At 39.5% G+C, this 22240-nt stretch overlaps 2 protein-coding genes across 3 annotated transcripts; one reads left to right on the top strand and one right to left on the bottom strand.

Moving 5' to 3' along the window:
• The first annotated feature begins 330 nt into the window (after positions 1-330).
• On the top strand, positions 331-13181 carry LOC146564538 (FXYD domain-containing ion transport regulator 6-like). 2 transcript variants are annotated; one of them, XM_085292409.1, is made up of 9 exons: positions 331-582; positions 3403-3459; positions 5069-5092; positions 5302-5325; positions 7143-7217; positions 9492-9528; positions 9608-9645; positions 9734-9758; positions 9857-10098. In XM_085292409.1, exons 2-8 carry the CDS (start codon positions 3408-3410, stop codon positions 9736-9738), a joined length of 255 nt encoding a protein of 84 aa, XP_085148535.1. In that variant the 5' UTR covers positions 331-582; positions 3403-3407; the 3' UTR covers positions 9739-9758; positions 9857-10098. The 2 variants fall into 2 exon arrangements, with proteins under 2 accessions (XP_085148535.1, XP_085148536.1); XM_085292410.1 differs by lacking the exons at positions 331-582; positions 3403-3459; positions 5069-5092; ... (2 more) ...; positions 9492-9528; positions 9608-9645 and adding exons at positions 11728-11763; positions 11893-11967; positions 12681-12718; positions 12822-13181 and having other exon boundaries at positions 9729-9758; positions 9857-10939.
• nfkbid (nuclear factor of kappa light polypeptide gene enhancer in B-cells inhibitor, delta) lies at positions 13111-21534 on the bottom strand. Its single transcript, XM_085292408.1, has 12 exons — positions 21199-21534; positions 17701-17837; positions 17570-17603; positions 17163-17347; positions 16906-17075; positions 16271-16376; positions 16034-16180; positions 15882-15933; positions 15642-15799; positions 15304-15420; positions 14996-15160; positions 13111-14898 (listed from the first exon to the last, which is right to left on the bottom strand). Exons 1-12 carry the CDS (start codon positions 21365-21367, stop codon positions 14827-14829), a joined length of 1512 nt encoding a protein of 503 aa, XP_085148534.1. The 5' UTR covers positions 21368-21534; the 3' UTR covers positions 13111-14826.
• Positions 21535-22240: the final 706 nt, after the last annotated feature.

Genomic DNA, 22240 nt, shown 5'->3' with positions numbered 1-22240 from the left:
ATCTAGTGTTTATTTGCTTAATTGCACCGAGCCTCTCTTTGAAGCCTGGAAATTGCAGCACAGAACAAAGAGTTCACTGTGTTCCGTGCAGTTTGTGGCTATTATTTGCCAGTGGGGAGAAATGAGCGTGATTAATAGTTCATTATGGAATACATGTTGACAAGAGGCGCTGGCAACAAAGAGCGTGGGAATAATAATGATGATGATGATGATGATGATGTCCTCTCACAGTAGCGCTGCAGTCCAGCTCTGCCTGCGTTGTTTACTTGTGAGCGGGGCAGTCCTGGGTAATTTTTGGGAGTAACTTCAGTGGCACCCCGCCTCCCCCTCCCCCTTTCATTCCTGAGGCAAGACCAAGGAGAAACCGACTTGGTCCAGGCGGGAATGGTGAACGATCCACACAGAATGCAACCCAGACGGCTTCATTTTTAATCAAGTCATAATAGAAGGTTTTGCATGCATTTTATTTATTTATTTGTGCGTGTTTAACGTAGGGAAACTTTTTTCCTCCCCTCCAAGTAAAGTTTAGCTCACTGAGCGAAAAGTCTCAACTCACATTAGTTTCAAGGAGGCGGATATACGGTAAGTTCACTTTGACTTGTGCTCTGCTGAAATGAATGCGTTTCCTTGAACACGACTTTCATATTAATGCAGGTACAAATATATTAAATAGATTCTGCACGCATATAAACAGGACCCTGTGTCAGCAGCGTTTGATTGGTAGATATGTTCTTAGAAAGATATCGTCTTTCTACTTGGTTTCTCCAACGTTGTTTCCACCACCACCCCCAACTAAACGCCTGCGTCCACCATGTGACCGTCTAATTAGATAAGCCATCGCTCATGCTTCTCTCACGCCTACGCGTTCTTTGCATATACCTGCAATGCTTCTGTGCACTATGAAAGCCTTTTTTCCCTGCTCATAAATTTGCTCTAACTTCTACGTGCCAAGTTCACTGGAGGCTCGTTTTTGCGCTGAGCCGTGAGTTTGTGGCCAACAACTTGTGAAATGTCACTTAATCTGTAACAATCTGAATGGCTTCAATTGTTGACAACTCGCACAGATGTCAGAATATCATAGTTTTTCAGACTATACCTCACAGAATAAACTACGAAAGGAAAAAACCTCAAGTGTTGTTCCTTGGAAGTATGGTGATGCAGTCTGTTTGGAGTCTAAATATACCCCGTAACGGGTTTATGTAAGTGAAATGTAAAACACAAGCTCCTATTCCTAATTGCAAACAGTCTGTGTTAATCCCACTTTATTATAACCCATTATAATTCATTTTACGTGTTGCTCTACGGGCTTCTTTCCTGTCTCCCCATTATATTCCTCTCCATCACTCAGAAGGCTAACAAACAAGATTATTGGATTGGCACTTGTTCGAATAACTCACCCTGTATTTGTTTGATTAAACCTGATTGGCAGGCCTTTGTTGTTAATCCTGCTCCCAGGGTTGAAGTGTTCATTTCTCTCCACTCCAGGCTCCAGGCTCGTGTTCACACCCCCACTCTAGTCATGCATGAATCCCCATCAGTGCTTTGGGCCAGGGAGGGAGCCATTGGCTCTGCTAACATAGGCTTTGATCTTTGCATTGCAAAAGATGTTATTTCATGGCTTAGATTTTCTATGACTGCAGAGCTAAGCTTTGCGTACCTGCATTACATTTTTTGTTGTCCTGTTTTGGTATTTTTTTCTTGGTAATTAGGGCTGTGAAGCAAACAAAATTTCGCCTCATATACTGTCTTGAATGGACCTTCAGCCCATTTCCAATCATGAAGGGTGGGATCTGGTGAGATCATAACCTAAAACATAACCTTACACATATGGGTGTAAGAGAATCCCAGTGTACTAGGTAATATATAGACCGTAATGCTTCCCCCAAGGTTTTGCTCCACTTGTAAAGTAGATGACCCAGCAAAACCAGTCCAAATCCACTGACCAAATATCAAGTGCAACTCAACACCAGGCTTGCCTGGTACCCCTCCACTGCTGAGCTCCATATTCTGAGGGGCTGCGCTTGAAATAGACCCTCTTCGCTTACCCAGATTTAAGGCACTATGTATTAAGACTCCCATACAGAAAACATTCATGAGCCTGTTATGTGGCATCTAGCTGAGAAAGAGCATTGTCTCCCTACCAGGCATGGTGTCAATGATTTTCCACGTGAAACTCAGTTCAGTTTAACCATAGACTATTGTGAAAACAGTTCTGAACTTCATCGAAAGTGGCTGATTCTCCGTTAGCAGAACAGTGTGAGCAGCTGATTTATTTTAGACTAGAGGATGTCAGATATTCATGAAGAAAGATGTCATTCAGATTAAATTAAGCTTCTTCATAACCACACAAAGTTGTAAGCAGGCTGCTTCTATAGTTCTACAAAAACACCATCTGTGAACTTGGAGCATGTTTTGGAAACACAAAAAGTTATCTTTCACTTGCCTTAATTGAACACAAAAACATTCGCTAAAAGTCCAGGCTGGTAAAAGCATCTGCTGTAATCAGTTCTCCCAAATCGTCTTGGAATCAGACGTTCTTGTTAAGGAGATGAGATCTGAAATGAGGGTTGTAGAATTTGTTCTTCTAATGTGTAGATGTGTAAATTATGCCTTGATCAAGACAACTCTTAGAATTTTAGAAAACTCATTAAAGAGGTGCCCCTAGCTGGAAAATGCTTCAAAAATCTTCCTAAAACGTTGCGAGATTCCTCTTGATTGTTGCCCGATCTCATAAGCAGCTACCGGTAACATCTGATTGAGGCTCTTCTTTTTCATCTTTCCACTACTCACTTTGGGGTCGCCACAGCGGATTACCTTGCCTCCATATTACCCTGTCCTTAGGATCCACTTTTATCAACCAACCCTATGCATGACCTTCACTACACCCATAAAGATTCTCTTTGGACCTCCTTTGTCTTTTTCTCCTGCCTGGCAGCTCCATCGTTAACATCCTTTGTCTAATAATATCACCAAATCAGTACTTGCCTGCACTCTCTTCTTCACCTCTCTTGTCCACTGTCTGTAGCTTAAAATGGTATTATTTGTTTGTCCCACTTGTCTGTCTTTCATTCACACAAATGTGTTATTTCTTCCTGTTTTCTCCAGTGCATACCTCTCCTTCTCCAGGCTAGCATCTGATTGAGGTTGTTGCTAATAAAGAAAGTTGTTTGAGTTACTTTTTTTCAGCCTGCACTGTGAGGAATCAGTTGGCGTCTTGAATAAAGACACGAAAAGTAAAACTGTGTGTTATTAATCCAGTTGAATTGCGTTTGTCAGTTGTCTTTTTTTGGGGGGGGGGGGGGGTTTACAACTGTGTACAATCGGGTTAAGACATTTATTGTTTCCTGTTATTGTGATTTCACATCCTGACACAGCCCAATCTTGTTTGACTTTTCCAAACAGGTACAATGGATCTTGTGACACTGGTGGCATTCAGTTCCTGGCTGGCTCCTGCGCTTGGTGGGTATTCTTTTCACGAGACCTTCAGCAGAATTACGTGCTTTCCCCCCTTTAAAACAAGCATGACCTTCTTCAGTTGCTTCCCCTTTCCCTAGCTTTTGCTTTAAGTCCTTCCATGCTAAATGAGCTGATGTGTCTGTATAATAGGATCAGCATTTGGAAGGGAGGTGTTTGGTAAGTTTGCGTGAGTGGTCACTGACGAAGCATGAACGTTCGATGTGCTTCTGTTTAATGTTGCATGCATAATTGTATGGCACTTTAACATGGTCAGATGTTTATAATGTCTAACATAATTTGCATACTTAAACAAAAATCAGCTTAAATCTTTCACCCCGGTGTTGTACACAGAGAAAAGGCCGTGTCAGACTAGTGTAAATGTTTCCTTATACAGCAGTTTGAATAAATCAGTTATTCAGACTGCTGCCAAGTTTTCCATTGTTAATGCAAGCTCTGGTCTCAGAGTTGTTTATCCGTGCACCCCGCATGCCATCGGCTGTGCTTGATCTTAAGCAGATCTTCTTTGACTTTTATGTCCGACTCTTGGGTTAGACCTTATTTTGGAAGACTTGTCGGCATCGGTATGATAGAATGTGTTTCTGCTTTGGTGAGGAAAAAGAATAATATTAGGATTTACTGCCCAAGAACAAGGTCAGCGTTAACTGTGTGACTTTCACCCTTCCTCTCCAGCAGCCAGGATGCAGTAGAACAGATAACATATTACTGAGTTCAGGGTTTCAACCGCATCAATCTTATTTGTAGCAGTTCATGTGATTCTTTCAGCAAGTGTCAGAAAAGTCTCTAAGCTTAAACTTTAGAACAGAAAGCTTTTACTCTTTAATAACTCTCCGCTTGCCTTATCATGTCAGTGCTTTCAGCATCGGCTATTATGGTCGAATATTGTTAATGATAACCGTTAAAAATAACGCATTAATTATGCAAAATGTTGCCTAACACAAGTATTTATGTAGCGTTCTCTTGTGCTCCTCCAAGGTTACACTGTTCTCACTCGGACCACTGACGCTCACATAAACAGTGCCTGCTTTCTCCTTTCTTATAATGAACAGTGTAGATCTGAAAGTCTGCAGCCAACTTTTTTTTCTCCACATGGAGGCAGAGATGGTGTTTGAACAGACCGATCTGAAGTTCCCCGCATTAGTGACAGAGCACGGATTAAAACAGGGCGATGAAATAAAAATACTGGGGTAGAAGAAGCACAGTTATTATTTTCTGGGATTTTTTTTTTAAATATCTGGGCTAGCGAGCATTTTATCCTCTACATTTCTTGTGATGTTTGAGACTTAAATAGAAACTGGTCCTCCTGCCAATAACTGGAACCCCTCTAATCCTGATTTTATTGATTTGAAGTTGGGTCTTAACAGTGTTAACACGCTGTTCCCATGAGAACAATGTCCATGCGTGCGTGTTTTGTTCTGTTTTGTTTTAATTAAGGAGCCAGCTACAAAATGAAGACCTTCATTAATAGGCGCTGTTTCAGATGTTTGCTCAACCCAGTTTTGTCCAACAACAGCCTCTCATTTGCTGACATGCACTTATGTAACCTGCTGAATTTCTTAATAGAGGTCAATGTTCTTTGCTTTCTCTCTCACAGTTTCTGCAGCTGATGATGACAAAGGTGGGTATTGTGGGGGTTTTTTTTTTTTTAGAAAGTCAAATTAGCTTAATCTAAGTACTCGCTGTAGAGCATTTACTGTAAACTGGTACTAGGCTCATAGTGGTTAATAATGCTCTAGAACTGATGTCATATTGTGAGTACTCGCTGAAGCGTGTCAGTGCGTAAATCTGCTTCTCATTTGTTTCCTCTTTTTTGCTTTCTTCTTCCAGACTACGACAGGGATTTTCAATACGGTGAGGGCTGAGCAGATGAACTTGGGCTTTTAATGATCGACCCTCCACACAGGAAACATCTGGGAGGTTGAGATGAGTTTACATTTTTCACTTGTTTTTTCTCCAAAAGTGATGGAAAACTTCCACCCTAAGGCCAAGCTTCTGGAGTAAATCCAATGTAAATACCGAGCACTGTCACGGCTTTTTAGTCGACCCAAAGGAACAGAGTGTAGAGAATGACTGAACATCTGCATTTTATATGCACTTTTATTGTGTTTTGTTCTCGAGGGTAGGGGATTATTTGGTAGTTGTCTCATGCCCACAGTGTACTATTCCACACAATTACCACTAAAACGGTGATCAAAACGCATCATTTTCACTGGGGAAAGTTTTTTGTTTGTTTTTGTCCAACTCGCTTTTTCCTCCATGTGTTTCTATTTGCTTCACTTACTTAAGGTCCACCAAAGTGTTTCCTGTTAAAATACACTTGGGCACAGCACTAAAATAATCAAAATGCTACACTACAGGAATAGGCTTTCCTAAGAGCAGTGATCTGTTGTTTACCGGATGCAATAACAGAGCTGTCTCAAGGAAGATATTGGTGGAGAATGAGTGCACTGTAATGCAAAAGTACCACAATCATTTGTATACGCAACCCTAAATTTGCAACAACAACAAAAAAAAAGTTGTGACAGTGTGTGAAATGTAAATAAAAATGGAATCTACTGATTTGCAAATTCAAATAAAATTTTATTTACTCATTTTGAATTTGAAGGCAGCAACACGTCTCAAAAAAAGTTGGGACGGGGACATGATGTTACCAACGTGCAGCATCCCCTCTTCTTTCAACAGCAGGGAAACATCTGGGAATCGAGCAGACCAGTTGCCAGACCTTTGGGAGAGGAATGTTGTTGACATGGGATTCTAGCAGCTAAACAGTCCTGGGACTTGTTGACTGTATTTCTCATTTTGTGACAGGCTCTTTTACAATGAGTGTAATAGAATCAGAGATTCAAGCTTTCGAACTGAGCACTGATACCAATCCAGATGTTTCATACCTGTCCTCTTTAGCCAGTGGGCATGGCATCCATGTTTTCCAAAAAGAATTGAAAATTCGATTTGATCACATAACGGTTTGGCCAAGAGAAGGTTTCTGTGGAACCCAACTTTTTTTTTTTTTTAGATGCGTTGCTGCCATGAAATTAAGAATGATCAAAGTTTTTAATGAAATAGTCAAAAATTGAGAAAAAGCCTTAGAAGTTACACACTACACTTGTAAGAATCATAGTTCGTATTGGCAACAAGAGAAAGTGCCATTAAAACCTCTGCTTCTAGGTTAATAGATTTATCTGAAGTTCAAAGTGATGATGTTGGCATGGGATACTGTTTGACTATAGTTGCATTATTTTTTATGACTTTAATTGCATTAGAGTAACAGGTAATAACTATTTAAATCCATAGCAGTTTGAATACATGTACAATGTACCGTAATAAGTGTTTTTGTTCTTTTTAACAACAAAATAAACTTGTGATCAAAATGTTTTTTCAGTTGATATTTATTACTAAAGATTTTAACACATTTTACTAAACCATGAAATGAATGTACATGTACTATATACAAATAAATACAGATAATTACTAATTAACAATACTCAAAATGATGTCAGGTATAATTAAAATATACCTATATTAGACAGACCTTTCTTCTTTTGATGTTCTCTCGCTCTCTGCTGTTTGTCTCACGCCTTGCTTCCAGACTGAAGACTTCAAACGTTACATCATGTAAATCTGCAAACACTACAAAGTGTTTTTAGTTTTTTTGTTTTTTGTTATTTCAGATTATGAATCTCTGAGAATTGGTGGGCTGGTTTTTGCAGTGGTGCTGTTCTTCCTGGGCATCGCAATCATTGTCAGTAAGTGCATGGCCGTCTAAAGACACAGCAAGAGTGCAAATGTGTAAACGCAAAAGTGTAAGCGGATTGTATTCCCTGTGTGCGCAAACTCACCTCACAGCCCCCCTGTTTCCCTCAGAGGTCTCGGAGGGAGCCACACAGATGCTTCTGGTGCAGTCTCAACACATTTATGCTCCTTGCATCACAGCAATTTGGCCTTTATATCTGAAGTCAGTGTCTTTCCAAGGGTCCTCCTCTTACCTGCCAGCACATGCTGCTGTTGCCACTCGGAGCCCTGAAACCAAAACCTGCCAATAAATTATTCAGTGGCACTCACATGCTCGGCCACACTCTCTGCCTGCCTCTGTTTGTAAAAAGCAGAGTGGGCTTCCAAGTGCACTTTGTGAAAGTTTTTGTTTTAGTATTTAGTATATGAGTTATGAAATTATACATAGAAATAGCAGTCATTGATGAGTCCTTTAAACAGAGAGGCTAACCAAAGACGTTTATGCCATTTGTTTAAGAAAAGTACAGATTTTTTTAATTGAATAGAAAATAAAATCTTCAATGACATTTCAGAATATACATAAAATGCACCTACACACGTGTGTGTGTGTGTGTGTGTGTGTGTATATGTGTGTATATATATATATATATATATATATATATATATATATATATATATATATATATGTGTGTATATGTATGTATATATATATAGATAGATAGATAGATATAATTTGTCAGAATTATTGAATAAAAGATAGGTTTCAAGGCACTCACAGTTTGCGATACGTAGGTCACAGGCTTAATAATTTTTCAGATATTTTCTAAGTGCTGCAGCTTGACAGAAGAGATTTAAGAAGGATAATAAAAAACTGTATCATCTCATCTCTGCCTCATTGAGATTAAAAGCAAACTGATCGCTAAATTGTAATTTATTTATTTTTTTAAAGCGAGCTGAGCACTCTTGGCTTGCACGTACCATGCACGACTAATTCTACTAGCCTGAAGTTATCCAGCGCACCGCCACATGTATTTTTAGTTAAGCAACCAAATATTTGGGGGGATTTTGGTGGATGAATATAGTCTTGGGTTCAGTCCAAGTAGTTGGAAGCTTATAAGGCCTTCCTAGGCTTGCAGCCCAGACGTGCTTATGAAAATGAGCTTGAAAGTGAATTAACCCTTTAGAGCCGATCGGAGCGGGAACGCTCTGTTATGCGTAACTATTTTTAAATCCCAGTAGCACTGCAACCACGTAAGCTAGCGCAAAAATTTTTTTTGCATATGAAACCGGAGGAGTTGTACTTACATCTGATGCCATCAGCTTGTCCTAGGTCACGGTTTCCTTCCACATAAAGCTTTGCAAAAACTGCATAAAAAGCGCTTGCAGGAACAAAAACATAATATTCCAGAAACAGCTTTACCGATCTGATCAGCTGTTCAAAACACTTCCTACGTTGGAATAGACGTCAGCGCGAACTTTTGCATTTCCGCCATTACCTGCCCGAAACCGGAAGTGACGTCATTTTCGCGGAAATGTAGTCTTTTTTGCGATCAGGGCCTCAGGGCCTATACTGCTCTTTTTAAAAGTTATCTTTGACTTTATGACTTTCTGTGTCGTTTCTGGGATGCTTAGGACTCATATTGCACTGCTGGAAATAGTTTATTTTGATGCACATGCTGCTTTTTTGCAAATTTGCAGTATAATATTTATTTTCGTTTTTCCTGCAGTGTATAAAAATTGGTGTATTTCAAAAATAAAACTATGAAGACACGCAAAATAAATTTCCTGTGGTAGGAAACTATTTTGTGCAACTTTTTTGTATTTACAGTTTTGAGGGATAAGACTCTTAAATTTCTCTAACTACAAATATATGTTAAAAAATCAAAAACGATTTTCAATTTTTTTGTAGTTTATTGCACTTTTTTGCAATTTATGTAATTACTATGCACTTAATGAATACATATTATTAAAATCTGGGCTATAATGGTTGTATTGATGTATAGCAACTTGAAATGCTCCCAAAAATGTCTCCACAGCATGTAAAAATATAATATAAGCTCTGGCGGACTTGGTTCTATGGTAGGTCTTAAAGGGTTAATGTATCTATCAAGGCTTGGAGCAGTCTCCCTCCTTTAATACTTAAGGGTACAAAGCTGACTGCTGTGTTTGTATAAATTCTCTTAACATTTGCTTCTGTGCTTTTTGTAGAAAAGCATAGTGTTGTTGATACCAGCCCTGTGTAATTCTTTTACTTGTGATTCTGTCTAATTTTTTTTTTTAACTAACAGGCCGAAAGTGTACCTGTTCAAAGAGAGACAACCCAAGGTAAGTAAATAAACATTTTTCATTCTGGATGCACACGATCAGTTTTTTTTAATGTAATTCTGTTTTGTTATGTTTTCAGACCCAGGGGTCCTGATGGGGAACCAGGTGTTCGAAGAGGTAAATGGTTCCTTTCTTATATAATGATTATTCTTTTTTATTTTTTTTGTCCTACTGACCATGTAGTAACATAAGACTCTTTCCACAGTTTAACAGACATAGATGCACAACTGGTAAGTATCCTGCAAACATGTGTGAATCACCTTTAAAGTGAAGCTCAAAAATAAATAATTTCTGTTAAGTTGAACTGAATCCTTTACCTCTTCTGCAGTTTTGCTGAATGTTGCCATTAGGTGGCAGCAAATACTACGTCAGCGGCAGACAATCTTTCCACGAACACATGAAGCTATCTACAGTTACATAATGTTACAGTTCTCCTTTTTTATGTTTTTATCTCCTTTCCATGGTAGTAGATATTGTGCCAACATTATATGATGGCGATAGTGTTGTTATCGTTTGTATTTTTGAGATTTTCACTTCGATGCAGGATAATAAAGCAAATGTTTGACACGATGTTTTACGTTTTTATGCGTGTTTATTTAATTTGGCGCCACTGCAAATTTAAACCAGTGAACTGTACTGTACCACACCGCACCCCTGATTCTGCTGACACTGCAGCCAGCTCAGTTACACATGCAGTAGTAACAACCAGCAGTGTGTGCAGAGTGATTTATGCCGCGTTTTGCAGCTTTTGGAGTTTTTTCTTTTTCTTTTTGAAAAAAAGGCTTTAATTTTGCCTGTTTCTGTGTTCAGTGCTGTTTATTGGCAGGTTTTGTACCAGTATGAGTCTGCCAGCCTCAGTGAACATAAAAGCTGCAGATGTAGGCTGTTTTTTTTTTTTTTTTTCCTCCCTGGAGTTGCAGCAATGGGATGACTGCACTGCACAAAAGACAATGTGAGGCAGGAGCTGGGGTTTTATGCGTGCAAGCTTATATACTCTATAGCAGAAAGTTAACGGTTACATATAATTGCTGAAACAAAATGATGCTACTCAGAAAATAACAGCAACTCTCCACCACAAACTTAGACACAACACAAGGCTGGGGTCCTTAGCAGGTAGTAGAAGACAGGATAATTACCAAGCCTACCAATTATAAAATTAGATATTTGTTTTAACTTTGGCTGGATCATTAACAGTGTGGGGCAGCCCTGCTGCCTTTTTTTTTTTTTTCTTCTTCATTTTGCACCACTCGGTTAGCATGCAGTGTTTCACCATAACCACCAGAGGGACCCGCCTGAGTTTATTGTTCTCCCTGCTGTGCTATGCTGCTCCCACTTTTCGCATCCAGTCCAACACTGCAAACCAGCACCTGAGCTCATCTTCACCTCTGCACTGCAGCCATGGACACCACAGGTTTGTTTCTTTGTTTGTTTTTCCTGTTGAAATGAAACGCGTACAAAAAGTTATTTTGCAGATCAGGAACAAATTGAAATCACTGCTTTCATTTTCACACCTATGTTTATGCTGTTCCATTGCTGCATTGTTTGCTAGAGTTGTGGGAAACAGTTTAGCTGCTGATGCACGGAGTGTCATAACACAGGGAGTTCCTGAGTAAATGTCCCCGCTGGAATGGACAGATCAAATATTAAGTACTTCTCTAAAACAGTTCTCGGATTTTGTGGAAGGGGGAAACCTGTGGGAAGAAAAACTGTCTGCTCAGCCACTTGCTGAGAAACTGAGGGTTCCGCAATATGCAAGCTGCATTATTGGCATCCAGACATCTTAATTGCTTAGCACGGGCTTGCTCGTTTATGTTTCTAAAAAGTCACTATGTTGATGAGGGGTGGACTCCTTAAATTGCTTATTTTAGTTTATTATTATTAATCTTTTTTTTTAAATATCTTCCTAACTTCAAGTTCTTGTTTAACTCAATTTAAGATCTTTTTATCCTCTGCTGCTGGGATGACACCTCTGTATCCTGCTGCTGGCTTCTAACCCATTTTTTCTGCTGAGCCAAGATGCTGCAGTCAAGGGGGAAAAATACTCCTGAGGAGTTGTGGAGCCAATTCTGCACACTGGGAAGCTGAAAAGCTTGCTTTCCCTTGTAGTGCATTAAAAAGCTTTGTAATGATCCCATTACTGTTGTGGCCAAATAAACACTTTTAAAATGTGGTTTATAACTTGACACTCTTTCTTTGCAGAAACAGTGTTTCCAGACCAAAGCGACTTCGAATATGGTAAGATTTATGTTGTTTATTCATTTCAAAGATCAAAGCCAAATGAGTGTTGTATTTCTACTGATAGCATTCTTTAAATACACAATAAATTCCTATAAGTGTTTCGTGTGTGGTTTTTGTTCCTTTTAGATTATGAGACATTGCGGACAACAGGGGTTATCCTTGCTGTCATTATGTTTGTCTCTGGCATATTAATAGCCCTGAGTAAGTTTAGACTTTAAAATATCTGTAAAAATATATGTAATGCAAAGGCTTTGTAACATATATCAATATAAAAATATTGTTTTGGTAACTCATCTATCATTCCTCAAACAGGTAAAAAATTCACAAAATGTGTAAAATCCTCATCCAAGTAAGAGTTTAGCAGATGATCCCCCCTGTGCATGTTGTATGAATTTGCCATCTTTTTTTAAATAAAAAAAAATATATATTTATATATCCTACATTTCCTCCCCCCCTATCCCTGCACTGGATGCCTCTTCTCAAAATGCCCCTATTCTGCTCTTTGCACACACACTTCCAACACATTTATAAGATTACACAGATGTGGCAAATCACATGCGCATAGTAAGCATTTCTGAATGGACGCATCACTCTTCCTGTGTTGGTAGTGAATGGGCAGTGTCGATTCTCAGATTGTTGCATGCTGCTTGTATAGTAAGACTGGAAGAAAGGCGAGAGCTGCTGTTTAAATGGGGCAAAAGCTGCATATTGGTCTATAGTTACACTTAGAAGCCTGTGGCTTCAACTGCATCTAGATCTACCTGATATTGCAACCCCGATAATGGAAACACGTCAAGTTGAAGTTGCTGCCACAGTATTCGAACCGCACGAGTATGTTTTTATTGGAATTATTGATGAATTTAATTTTGAAGTCACCTCTTGACTAATTTCCTCCTTTGTTTTTCTAATTGCAGTTCCAGCTCATCTGGTACTCAAATCCCAAAGACAGAAGGTAATTTCATTTCTCTAGATGGAACTGTTTAGAGTGACTGTGTGCGCTAAAACTTTGCTATTTTTCCATTATTCTCTCTGACTTATTTCCTTTTCTTTTGCAGTACCTCCTCCAACTGTATAGGCATTACAGCACAAGCTTGAAAACAAAAACAGAAGCCCATGCTAGCAAATAGATACAAGTAGATCAGCTGTGTTGGTGGCCACTCCTCTTATGGATAACATACCTCTGATGGGTGATTGATAAACAGGGTTTTCTTATACAACCTGACCTCATCCCATATTATTTGGCAAAGCTGCAAAACATCTGTCTGTAGATTACTCTGTGTAGTGTTTAAGATGAAAAAGAAATGACAAGGACACTCAATGTTCACATCAAACACAGGAAATGGGTGTGGTTTCTCTTCTACATCTTTTACTGTTATAAAACAATAAAATCAAGAGCATGATTACAAAATTAGAAATGTGTCCATCATGTGTACAGCAATTGAAACTGCATTCATTGAGCCAGTTTAACATTCGTCTTTAGGATTTATTCCTTTTTTTTTTTCTCCTGCGCAGGATCTTTCAAACAGCAGATCCAGCTGGTAAACCAATCGATGGAAAAACCGAATCATAACAAATCAAAATTTGCAAAATGAAATAAATGAAAAGTCAACATTCATTTTGAGGTTACCTTTACAAATATAACAGTCAGAGCTGATTCAGTTCTAAAGCAACAGTATTCAATTCCCTGTAAAGGCTAAAAGGGAGACTACTTTCAAATGGATCCCATCTACTCTTGTTATAAGAATGTCAGAAATTATTCTCATGTGAAGCAAGAGTGTAGCAAATGAAAAGCATGTTCATGAGAAATGTTATGTGGTTTTGTTGTGAGATTTCCTTTGTGCTTTACAGGAATTTACAGCGTGTCTAATATAAAGGATGACACATAAGTGAGAGGCTTACTTGTCACTCAGTTTACACTCATTTAATCTGTGATTAAGTTTCACTGTCATTGCAGTGAAGGTTGGTTGAAATTGGCCTTGAAAAATAAATACTGTGAGTGTAAACAAAAGTGCAAGCTTCTTATGTGTTGCTGTATTTTCCATGCTGCTAATTTCTGAAGCTGAATGTAAACGGGACTGTTCAAAGGGTACCCCGAAGATCAAAAGAACCTGATGGAATTTAAGCACTGTTATCGTCCTCGCACTCATGACTCATGAGTAAAAAGTACAGTCAGTCAGACAATTTGTCACCACACTTACTCATGTAATGCCTCTTCGACAAAGAAAAAAAAAACATATTGTCTGTCACAATCATTTTTAAAAACATAGAGGTTTTACCCTTAAAGTTTCCTTTTCCACAAAGGAAAGTGCACCTGAGGTTACACAAATATGTATGATGCATACAGAAAGGAGGTTCAATCGTACAACAGATTATTCTCATTCCAAACACACATGAAGCACACATACTGATTGATATGACAACCATCACTCACTGTATCATTATGATAATATTTCAACAAGGGGGATTTGAGACAACAAGAGGTCTTTCAGGGACATTGTCCTGGAGCTTATTTTCACGATTTCACAGAAATCAACATAAAACCGGGAGTTTAGCCTAACAGAAAAATAAATATTACTCCACCTTCGACTACTACTTTTTTTTTCCAATAACTAATGCTAATGTTTTGTAGTTCTGTTGTTTCATTGCAAAATGTTAAAAAAAATAAATATGTTACTTAAAAACTTTCAAATGCATGCCTGATTTCTAGCAACAGCGTTTCGTGGAAAAGTCTTCACAGAGATATCACATTTCGGAATGAAATCCTTCACTCACAGAGGAATACTTCTGCCTAAGAGTAGTAAATAAATAAAACACTACAGTTTTACAGAAACTAAATACCAAGCAAATTTGAAGCTTTAGAATTAAAGCATCCTTTGTCTATTGCAATGTGAATTACACAGCATTTGGAGATTTATATACCAAAGTAGTCTTGTTTACTCATCAATATATAGGCTGGATACTCCCAGAGTGTCATCAAAATAAAACGTAAACCCCCCTTCTCAACAGAGGAACTATCTTAAAGACATATTCCCTCCAAAATGGGACTACAAATTATCTGAGTCATTCCTGGTCCTGCAAGGACACGATACGTCGACGAGAGGAAGCACTTCGTTTCTTCAGCATGAGCTTGAGCTACAAGTTAGGAGATAAATTAATATAAGTAAACTGAAAAATCAAGTCAATCACAAAAAAAAGAAAGAAAAAAAAAAGTGAAGATATGGGTGATTACCTGTTCTCCCAGCAGGCCGCTCTGCAGCAGGTGAGCTGGCTGGTCATTCTCCAGATTGCGGATGCTGGGATCAGCTCCTTTGCTCAGCAGCAACTGCAGGATCACCTCCTGGTGGAGGTTACCATGGAGACCGGCTGCCATGTGTAAAGCTGTGTGGCCGTGAGCCTGTGGGGGGAAAAATATAAAAGCCGCATAACTCGGACTGTTCACAGACAGCTATAGCTGTACGCTTACACATTATGTATTTGCGCATAAACACGTGTATGCATAAAATTCTGCTCTGAGTTTCTTGTCAGTGTGGGACTCACTTTCATATTGACAAAGTCTTTCATGTTCGGCAGGGGAATGCTCAGCAGATAACGCACCAGATCAATGTTCCCCTCCTTCACAGCCAAATGCAGCACAGTCTTGTTACTTTTGATTTCCTGGAATTGGAGAATTGGAAGTAATGGGAGAGACATAATGAAACCACAAGTCAGACTAGAACCGCTAAAAAGCGTCAAGCAACAAGGAGAAAACAAAAGAGAGAACAAAGAGGGGAATGGTTGGCAGCATGACGACATCTTGGTTAGATAAAACCCCAGGTAGCTTAAAATTCTGCCTTGAAGTACAGGCCTTACTGTGTTGAACTTCACAGTTGACCTACCTGACTGAGAAGGGATGCCCCTGCATCAAGTAGCATCTGCACACAGGAGAGCTTCTCCATAGCTTTGGTCTGAAGATTAACATCTGCATGCCCATTGGTAGACAAAGCCTTCACCGTGACACTGTGAGAAATGGCTGCACAGTGCAGAGGGGTCATCCCTGAGACAAAGAAAATATATATCTTTTAGGGGTTCCAGTAAATATGTTGGAGTTGGAGCTAAAAGCAAAGATGTTATTTTACCTTCAAAATTGCGGGCCTCCAGGTTGACGGCCGGCCTGCTCGACAGAATCGCCTGCAGAAACAGATCGCTGATTAGATCTCCTCACTCTTATCTTTGCTTGTTTTGTTTTTTAAGTCATGCCAAAGTCATTTAGTAGTTACTGTAGCTTTACCCGCAGAACCCCTGGGAATCCATAGTGGGAAGCCAGATGAAGAGCGGTTTGTCCATTAACGTCACAGGCGTTGATGTCCGCTCCCAAAGACAGCAGATCTTGGACAATGTCTGCCTGGTTTGCCGTCACTGCCACCAGTAAAGCAGTCTGCACAAGCACAGGTAGTATACACATGTATTTTAAGAGACCATGTCAACAACAATCAAACTGAATGATGTTTTTTTTTTTTGTTCATACCTTTCCCTTGTGTTCTTTTGCATCAAGTCTCCCTACATCCCTCAGCCTCTCCGCAGCAGCATAGGCACACTCTCTCAGTCCCTTGGCAGTGTAGATGTGCAGGATGCTGATAGAGAAAGAACACATCACAAATTAGTTATGAATGAGACTACATAATTGTGGTAATCCCCACAGCCAATTTCACTCTATTTTCTCTCACGAGTTCACTTGTGACAAGGAATAGAATTTGTAAGATTGTAATTGTCACTGAGCATGAGTGGCTGACTCATTTTCATATTTAGTTTTTTTTTCTTTATTCATCTGTCTAGGATTACCAAATGGGTTCTCACTTTGAGCTCACGACTGAAAACGAAACTGTAGGAAAGTAAATAAATTGTGTACTCGTGTTCAAAGAGCGCAATAAAGTTATCAGCGGGGGTTTGCGTGGGTCCGGAAAGTGAACACGCACTGCATTGCAAAATATCTAGAAGAATTAACACTTACTTGTATTTTAATGTTTGTAATGCAGGCTAGAACTTAAAATTGAAACCTCAGTCCACATTTCCCACTGGCAAATTGACTTTTATTCTCTGCTTTAAATCTCAATAGCCGGTATAAACCAAACACTCCCCGCTAACACACTCATGATCACTCACGTGTCTCCGTCTTCATCCTGGCAGGTAGTTCTGCTGTAGTCCATCCTGCTAAGCAGCATTCTGGCTTCCTCGAGCTTGGTGGCATCCATTGTTGAACTGAAAGTCAGCTGTGTGGTCTGGCTTGGGTCCAGAAGTGACCAGGAAGAATCTGAGAGAGCCCCCAGGCAGTCCTGTGCAAAGGAATGCAGATTTTACTCAACAAACTCAAGATAGGATTATCAAACTTGCAAAGTCTGCAAACAAAGGCTAACACTTACATATGGCTGGGACATTGTTTCCACAAATGGATGGACTGGTTGCTGTGTGTATTCAGGTGTCATTGTGTGGCTGTAGGTTGTGGTAAAGCTGGTTCCTGGTTGGTTGCCATAGAAACTGAGTGACTCAGGAGCTGGGGCCCACTGCTCATAGCTCACTGCCATGTCTGAGTAGCTACTTGCTGCACCTAGAAAGAAGAAAACTTCTTTTTATCACTGAAAAGATAAAATTACTTAAATAACAAGATCTCTGATATACTTTTGGTTGATTCTCTACTCTCTGTGTTGCAATCATTTGCAATAGTTTTTGCAATAGTTGAGGTCAGTGTTAATAAGAAAAATGCTTATTAATGCCTACACATCCAAAGTTTTTTGCATTTAGTCTTTAACAGAAGCTGCCCAGTCCTTACCTGTACAGGAAAATGGTTCTGATGGAGGCAATTGCTGCAAAAAGAAGAAGAAGCAGGAAAAACTGTGAACAATCAAATCCTGATAATGTAAAATTTGATGAGATGCACAGGTACTATATGTGCTGGCTTACTGTAACAGTAGCTGGAGGAACAGGACTTGTGCTGGTTGTCGGGCAGCAGGGTGGCACAGAGGACGTCTCGCGTCTTCTCTTCTGCTCCAAGAGTTTTTTCACTGTGGGCAGTGTGCAACACGGCTTCTCTTTTGGCGCTGGGAAAGTAAGTAATATGGAAATTGCTCAATTTTTCAACATATTACTGGCAAGCCTCCTCAGTCCTTAGAGCGGTTGAGCAAGCCCAAATCATGATATTCCAACCACCTTGCTTCACAGTTGGTGTGAGGTTCCTTCCTTGTCTACTGTCCCCGTGACCAGCTGTATACACCATAATGATCCTAAAGGTTTGCCTAGCTATGCCTATATGTGTCCAAATGCAGGTCAAATTTGAATGTCTTTGTTTCTGTAGATGCACTTAGACACAAACAGAAGAGTCACCTGCAGACCCTGTGATTCCTTGGTAGCATTTTTGGACCATCAAATCGTGTAGCCTCAATTTAGCGAAGGGTGCAATTAAGGACAAATTTGAGACTTCTTAAATCTCATCCCAGTTACAGGGATCCACAACCTTTTTTTGTGTTTAGATACCTCTATTAGAGAGCTCTTTAGACCTTGGCCTAATGGAGGGAGACCCAGAGGTTCAACTTGTTACACAAGCGAGACTAATGATTGGAACCTGATTCCAACTTCACTGATTTTAAGGTGTGGTAAGTGTATGGGCATGAGCGTACTTTTCTTTTCTTTTTTTCTGCGTGATTCATGTCTTTAAATTTATTCAAATGTACATAAATGACAACAAAATGTAAATTTTAGATACATGTTCTCTATCTGTTGCCTTTTTACTTCTTTAATCACATGACTATATACTGGTGACATTTAATCGATATCAGAGGCAATGTTTAATCATCACTAGTCTGCTTTCGTCTAGAATGTCTTGGAGTATCGAAAGGTTTTCTACAGCCAAAGATACATTTTCTTTTTCTTGTTTCTTACAGACTTACTTTACAAAGATCTAAAATAGGGTGAAGATGCAAATTTTGAGATTTGAAAAATGAAAGCAGAGAACGCTTGAATACCTGCCTCTTTTTTTTTTCCTGTTAATCCACTAATGAATGAATGCAATGAGCGTTTCATGTCTGGAAATATCAATTTGAAATGTTTTCCAACAAAAGGACAAACTTGTTTACAGCCATTAAAACTTAGCTTATCAAAAAGTTAAACCTTTAAACGAATAAATGAAGTCTGATCACAGACAGCCTTTTTATGTCTGCAGAAGTGGATTTACTCTCACTGTGTACTCTATGGAGTCTATGTGCCACTTGGCTTTGATTTGTTGAGGGTTAACTGTCAACCAGCCTAATGATATAATTATCACTGATATAAATGAAGCTTAAAAGGTATGAAAGCATCAGAATAAGAAATATAAAGTGAGTCGTGAGCTTATGATTCATTTATCAAATGAATCACAAGCTGTACAACTCTCATCACATCTCATTTTCTCCACGCTCACCTTTCACATACATTCACATCAAGTCCATTATGCAGTGAGTGTGTTTTCCCTTTCTGATACTAAAGTATCATTTCCACTGAACAGGTAAAGGAAATCAGAAAAATAGGAAACAAATATTACAAAACAGAATTCAGATGTTTCCAGCTGAGATGTTGTGACCACACAGGTTGTTTCCTCAAAAACTTCACCCCACATGTGTAAGATAAAGTGATATTTCCACCCTGTCTGTGGAACTGCGGTACAAAAGACAAAACTATGCAAAACCTCCTCCATTAGGAACACAGATAATGTGGCCAAGCAAAAAAGACAGATTAATCAGAAAGGCTGTAGTATGGGATAACCACTGCTTATTTTCTATGACATCTTCCTGTAGTACCGCTCCGTTACGCTACACAATGGCAAACCACATCTTCCTGCCTTGGTGTGTCACAGGCTTGTCACCTCAACACGTGTAGTTGCCTTGTGCTTTCTATTGAACCATGTCTGGAAGGTAGAGCACAAGAAGTCTGCTCTTTTGTCACGTCTCTGTTTTGTTTTGTTTGGGGTTTGTGTTGTTGTTGTTGTTGTTGTTTGTTAGCTTTTACTTTATGAATATTAAGCCTTACAGGGACAACACAGCCCTGTTCACCAAAGCAAACACACGGAGTGTGCGCTTCCGGAAAAAAAATGCAAATTCGACCACTGAGATGAAAAAAGAAAAAAAAGAAAGAAAAGATTGTAGATCTCTGTTGGCAAGCTGTGTCGCTTCTTCTCAAAGCAGAAGGAGGAAAAAAAGAAACAATAATCTCACTTCCACTTAAAAACCAGTCCTTGACAATAAGCTCATGGTGCTGTGTGTCATATGCCGCCCCCCCCCCAGCACACAATAAAGGTCACTTAATGAGAATACATGACATCAGTCTGTACATTTCAGGGCCGCAAGTTTCATTTTCAAGTTCAAAAGGTGTTACTATAGGTTACTCAATCCTGACTCATTTTAACTTTATATCAAAATGTCACTTTTGGCCCGGTGATGTAATGCTGCAATATAAGTGCATATTCTCTGTTTAAAAGTATCTCTGAAAAGATGCCACCAGTTGATCGAAGTTGCCCTGTAGGCTGCCAGACGCCAGGAAATGGCCTGGGGGACCCACGCATGCACATACATTTGGGCTTACACTAATCTAACCCCCACGCAGCTCTGGGCTAGACTGTGCTATATTCAAATAGGTTTTGTGGAAACCCCTGGACATTGAGTCATGTGAGTGGGCGGTTGGGGATTCCGACGACCTTTCTCTTTTGGCTCTATGCTCGGTGAAAAGAAAGAAGCATACAGCCAGTTTCCTCATTTTGTGGTTTAGCAGAGCTGAATATGTAATCGTTCTGCTTGTTTTTTAAGGGAGACCATAAACAAATAAGCTTAAGCAAACAAGATGCTGTCACGTCACACAGCCTGCCTGTCTGGCACTAATCATAAAATGGGGAAATGAAAACATACTAGCATGGGTGGAGGTGTATTAGGGTTTCCCCAAATGATGTCCTGCTTGTTGGATTCACCCGAACTGTGATGTCATATATGAAAAACCAAGCCAAGAGGAAGGCTAGTGCATGAAAGCACCAGTGAAATGACTGAACTCACTGTACTCTATTCATATCAAAAACACATCCCCCTATTGGCATAGCGTGGCAAACATAGTCTGACTATAAAAGCACACCAGGAGCTGAAAAAGAGCGATTCCTGCCACGTTTAGGAGGCAGCATCCCGATTAAAATTCATCAGATGTGTCCTGTCCTGTTGATGACATAGGAGGTCTGTGTCGACGTAAGCTTTTAAATGACACCTCATTGTAATTAAACTCTAACACACACACGCACAACACAAAAAAGAGAAACAGCTTCACCATCCCTGTCTATATAAAAACCCGAAAAACATACAAAGTAATGAGTTAGCGGTGTCGTCATCACAGTCAAACTATTCACACGATCAGGCTTCTAATCTGCCGCATCAAAAGCACAAACGTACTCACATTTATCAAAGTGCATGTCAGAAACTGTTTTGCTGTGAAGTCTTCGACAGATCGTCCGCTTGCTCGCCAACCTTTTCAATGAGGGATGACCGAGGGATCTCTGACGCTCTGCCACGCTGTAGTCTGTCTGGCTTGTTTTCTTGTTGTGATAGTGCTCCACACAGAGCATGCAGTCCCTTTCCCCTCAACCCCCAGCTGTGGTCACGCCCTCGAGCACGAGGAGGGAGGGCAAAGCGTGAAAAGCAGAAAGAAAAAAAAGAAAAAATTAAAAGTGTGAGAACGAGCTGTGAGTTATGCGAGCAAAAGGTATGACCAGTGAATAAAGAGTTGTTTATATTTAGGCGCTGTTTCGGACAGAAGAGCGTTTATTTATAAATGGTTACCATTACTTCACCCTGCACCAGCTGAACGACTAAACCGCCTCAGGAATGAGTAATGGGTTGTCCAGTCTCGTAGTAGGCTAACAATAAACACAATCAGACATTCTGCTTATAGAGTACGTTCGCTTTTAATACTTGAAGTACATTTTGAGGACAAAAGTGAGTGACGGCGAAATACATTAGTTTTTACGTTGCGCTGAAAGCCTAAACAAGCTGGAACTCCTTGACTGTTTTGTAGTACAGTTTATAATGACACTTATGTCATGTTTCAAAAGCTCATCTCAAGTTGGTAGTTTTAGATGTGTGGAATCAAAAAGGTCGTGGAAGTGATCGCAAAAGTACAAGTGCCTAAATGTTAAAGTAGTAACTGGCAAAGAGATAAGTGATCTGAAATTTTCAACATTGCGCTGATGCAAAACAACGTTTGATAGAAAACTAAAGAAATATAGTAACACGTTATCTCAACCTACTGTTATTATGACTTATATAAAGTTCTAAAGATAATGAACTCCTATCAAGTTTGTTTTTATAGCCAAAAAATGTGATCTCAGCTTACAGTGAACAGGGTATTTATTATGATTTAAAATATCAATTTTCTGCCATTCTGCTGCCCGCAGTGTCAATAGAGATGCCCAGACCTTCCTTTCCAGCTCTTCTTTGTG

This window comes from Mchenga conophoros, linkage group LG11, assembly GCF_057382185.1.
Source record: "Mchenga conophoros isolate Kocher_MC1m ecotype Shallow Benthic linkage group LG11, M_conophoros_male_GT1.1, whole genome shotgun sequence".
In the NCBI taxonomy this organism is placed as follows: Eukaryota; Metazoa; Chordata; class Actinopteri; order Cichliformes; family Cichlidae; genus Mchenga; species Mchenga conophoros.
This window is presented reverse-complemented; position numbering and strand designations above follow the sequence as displayed.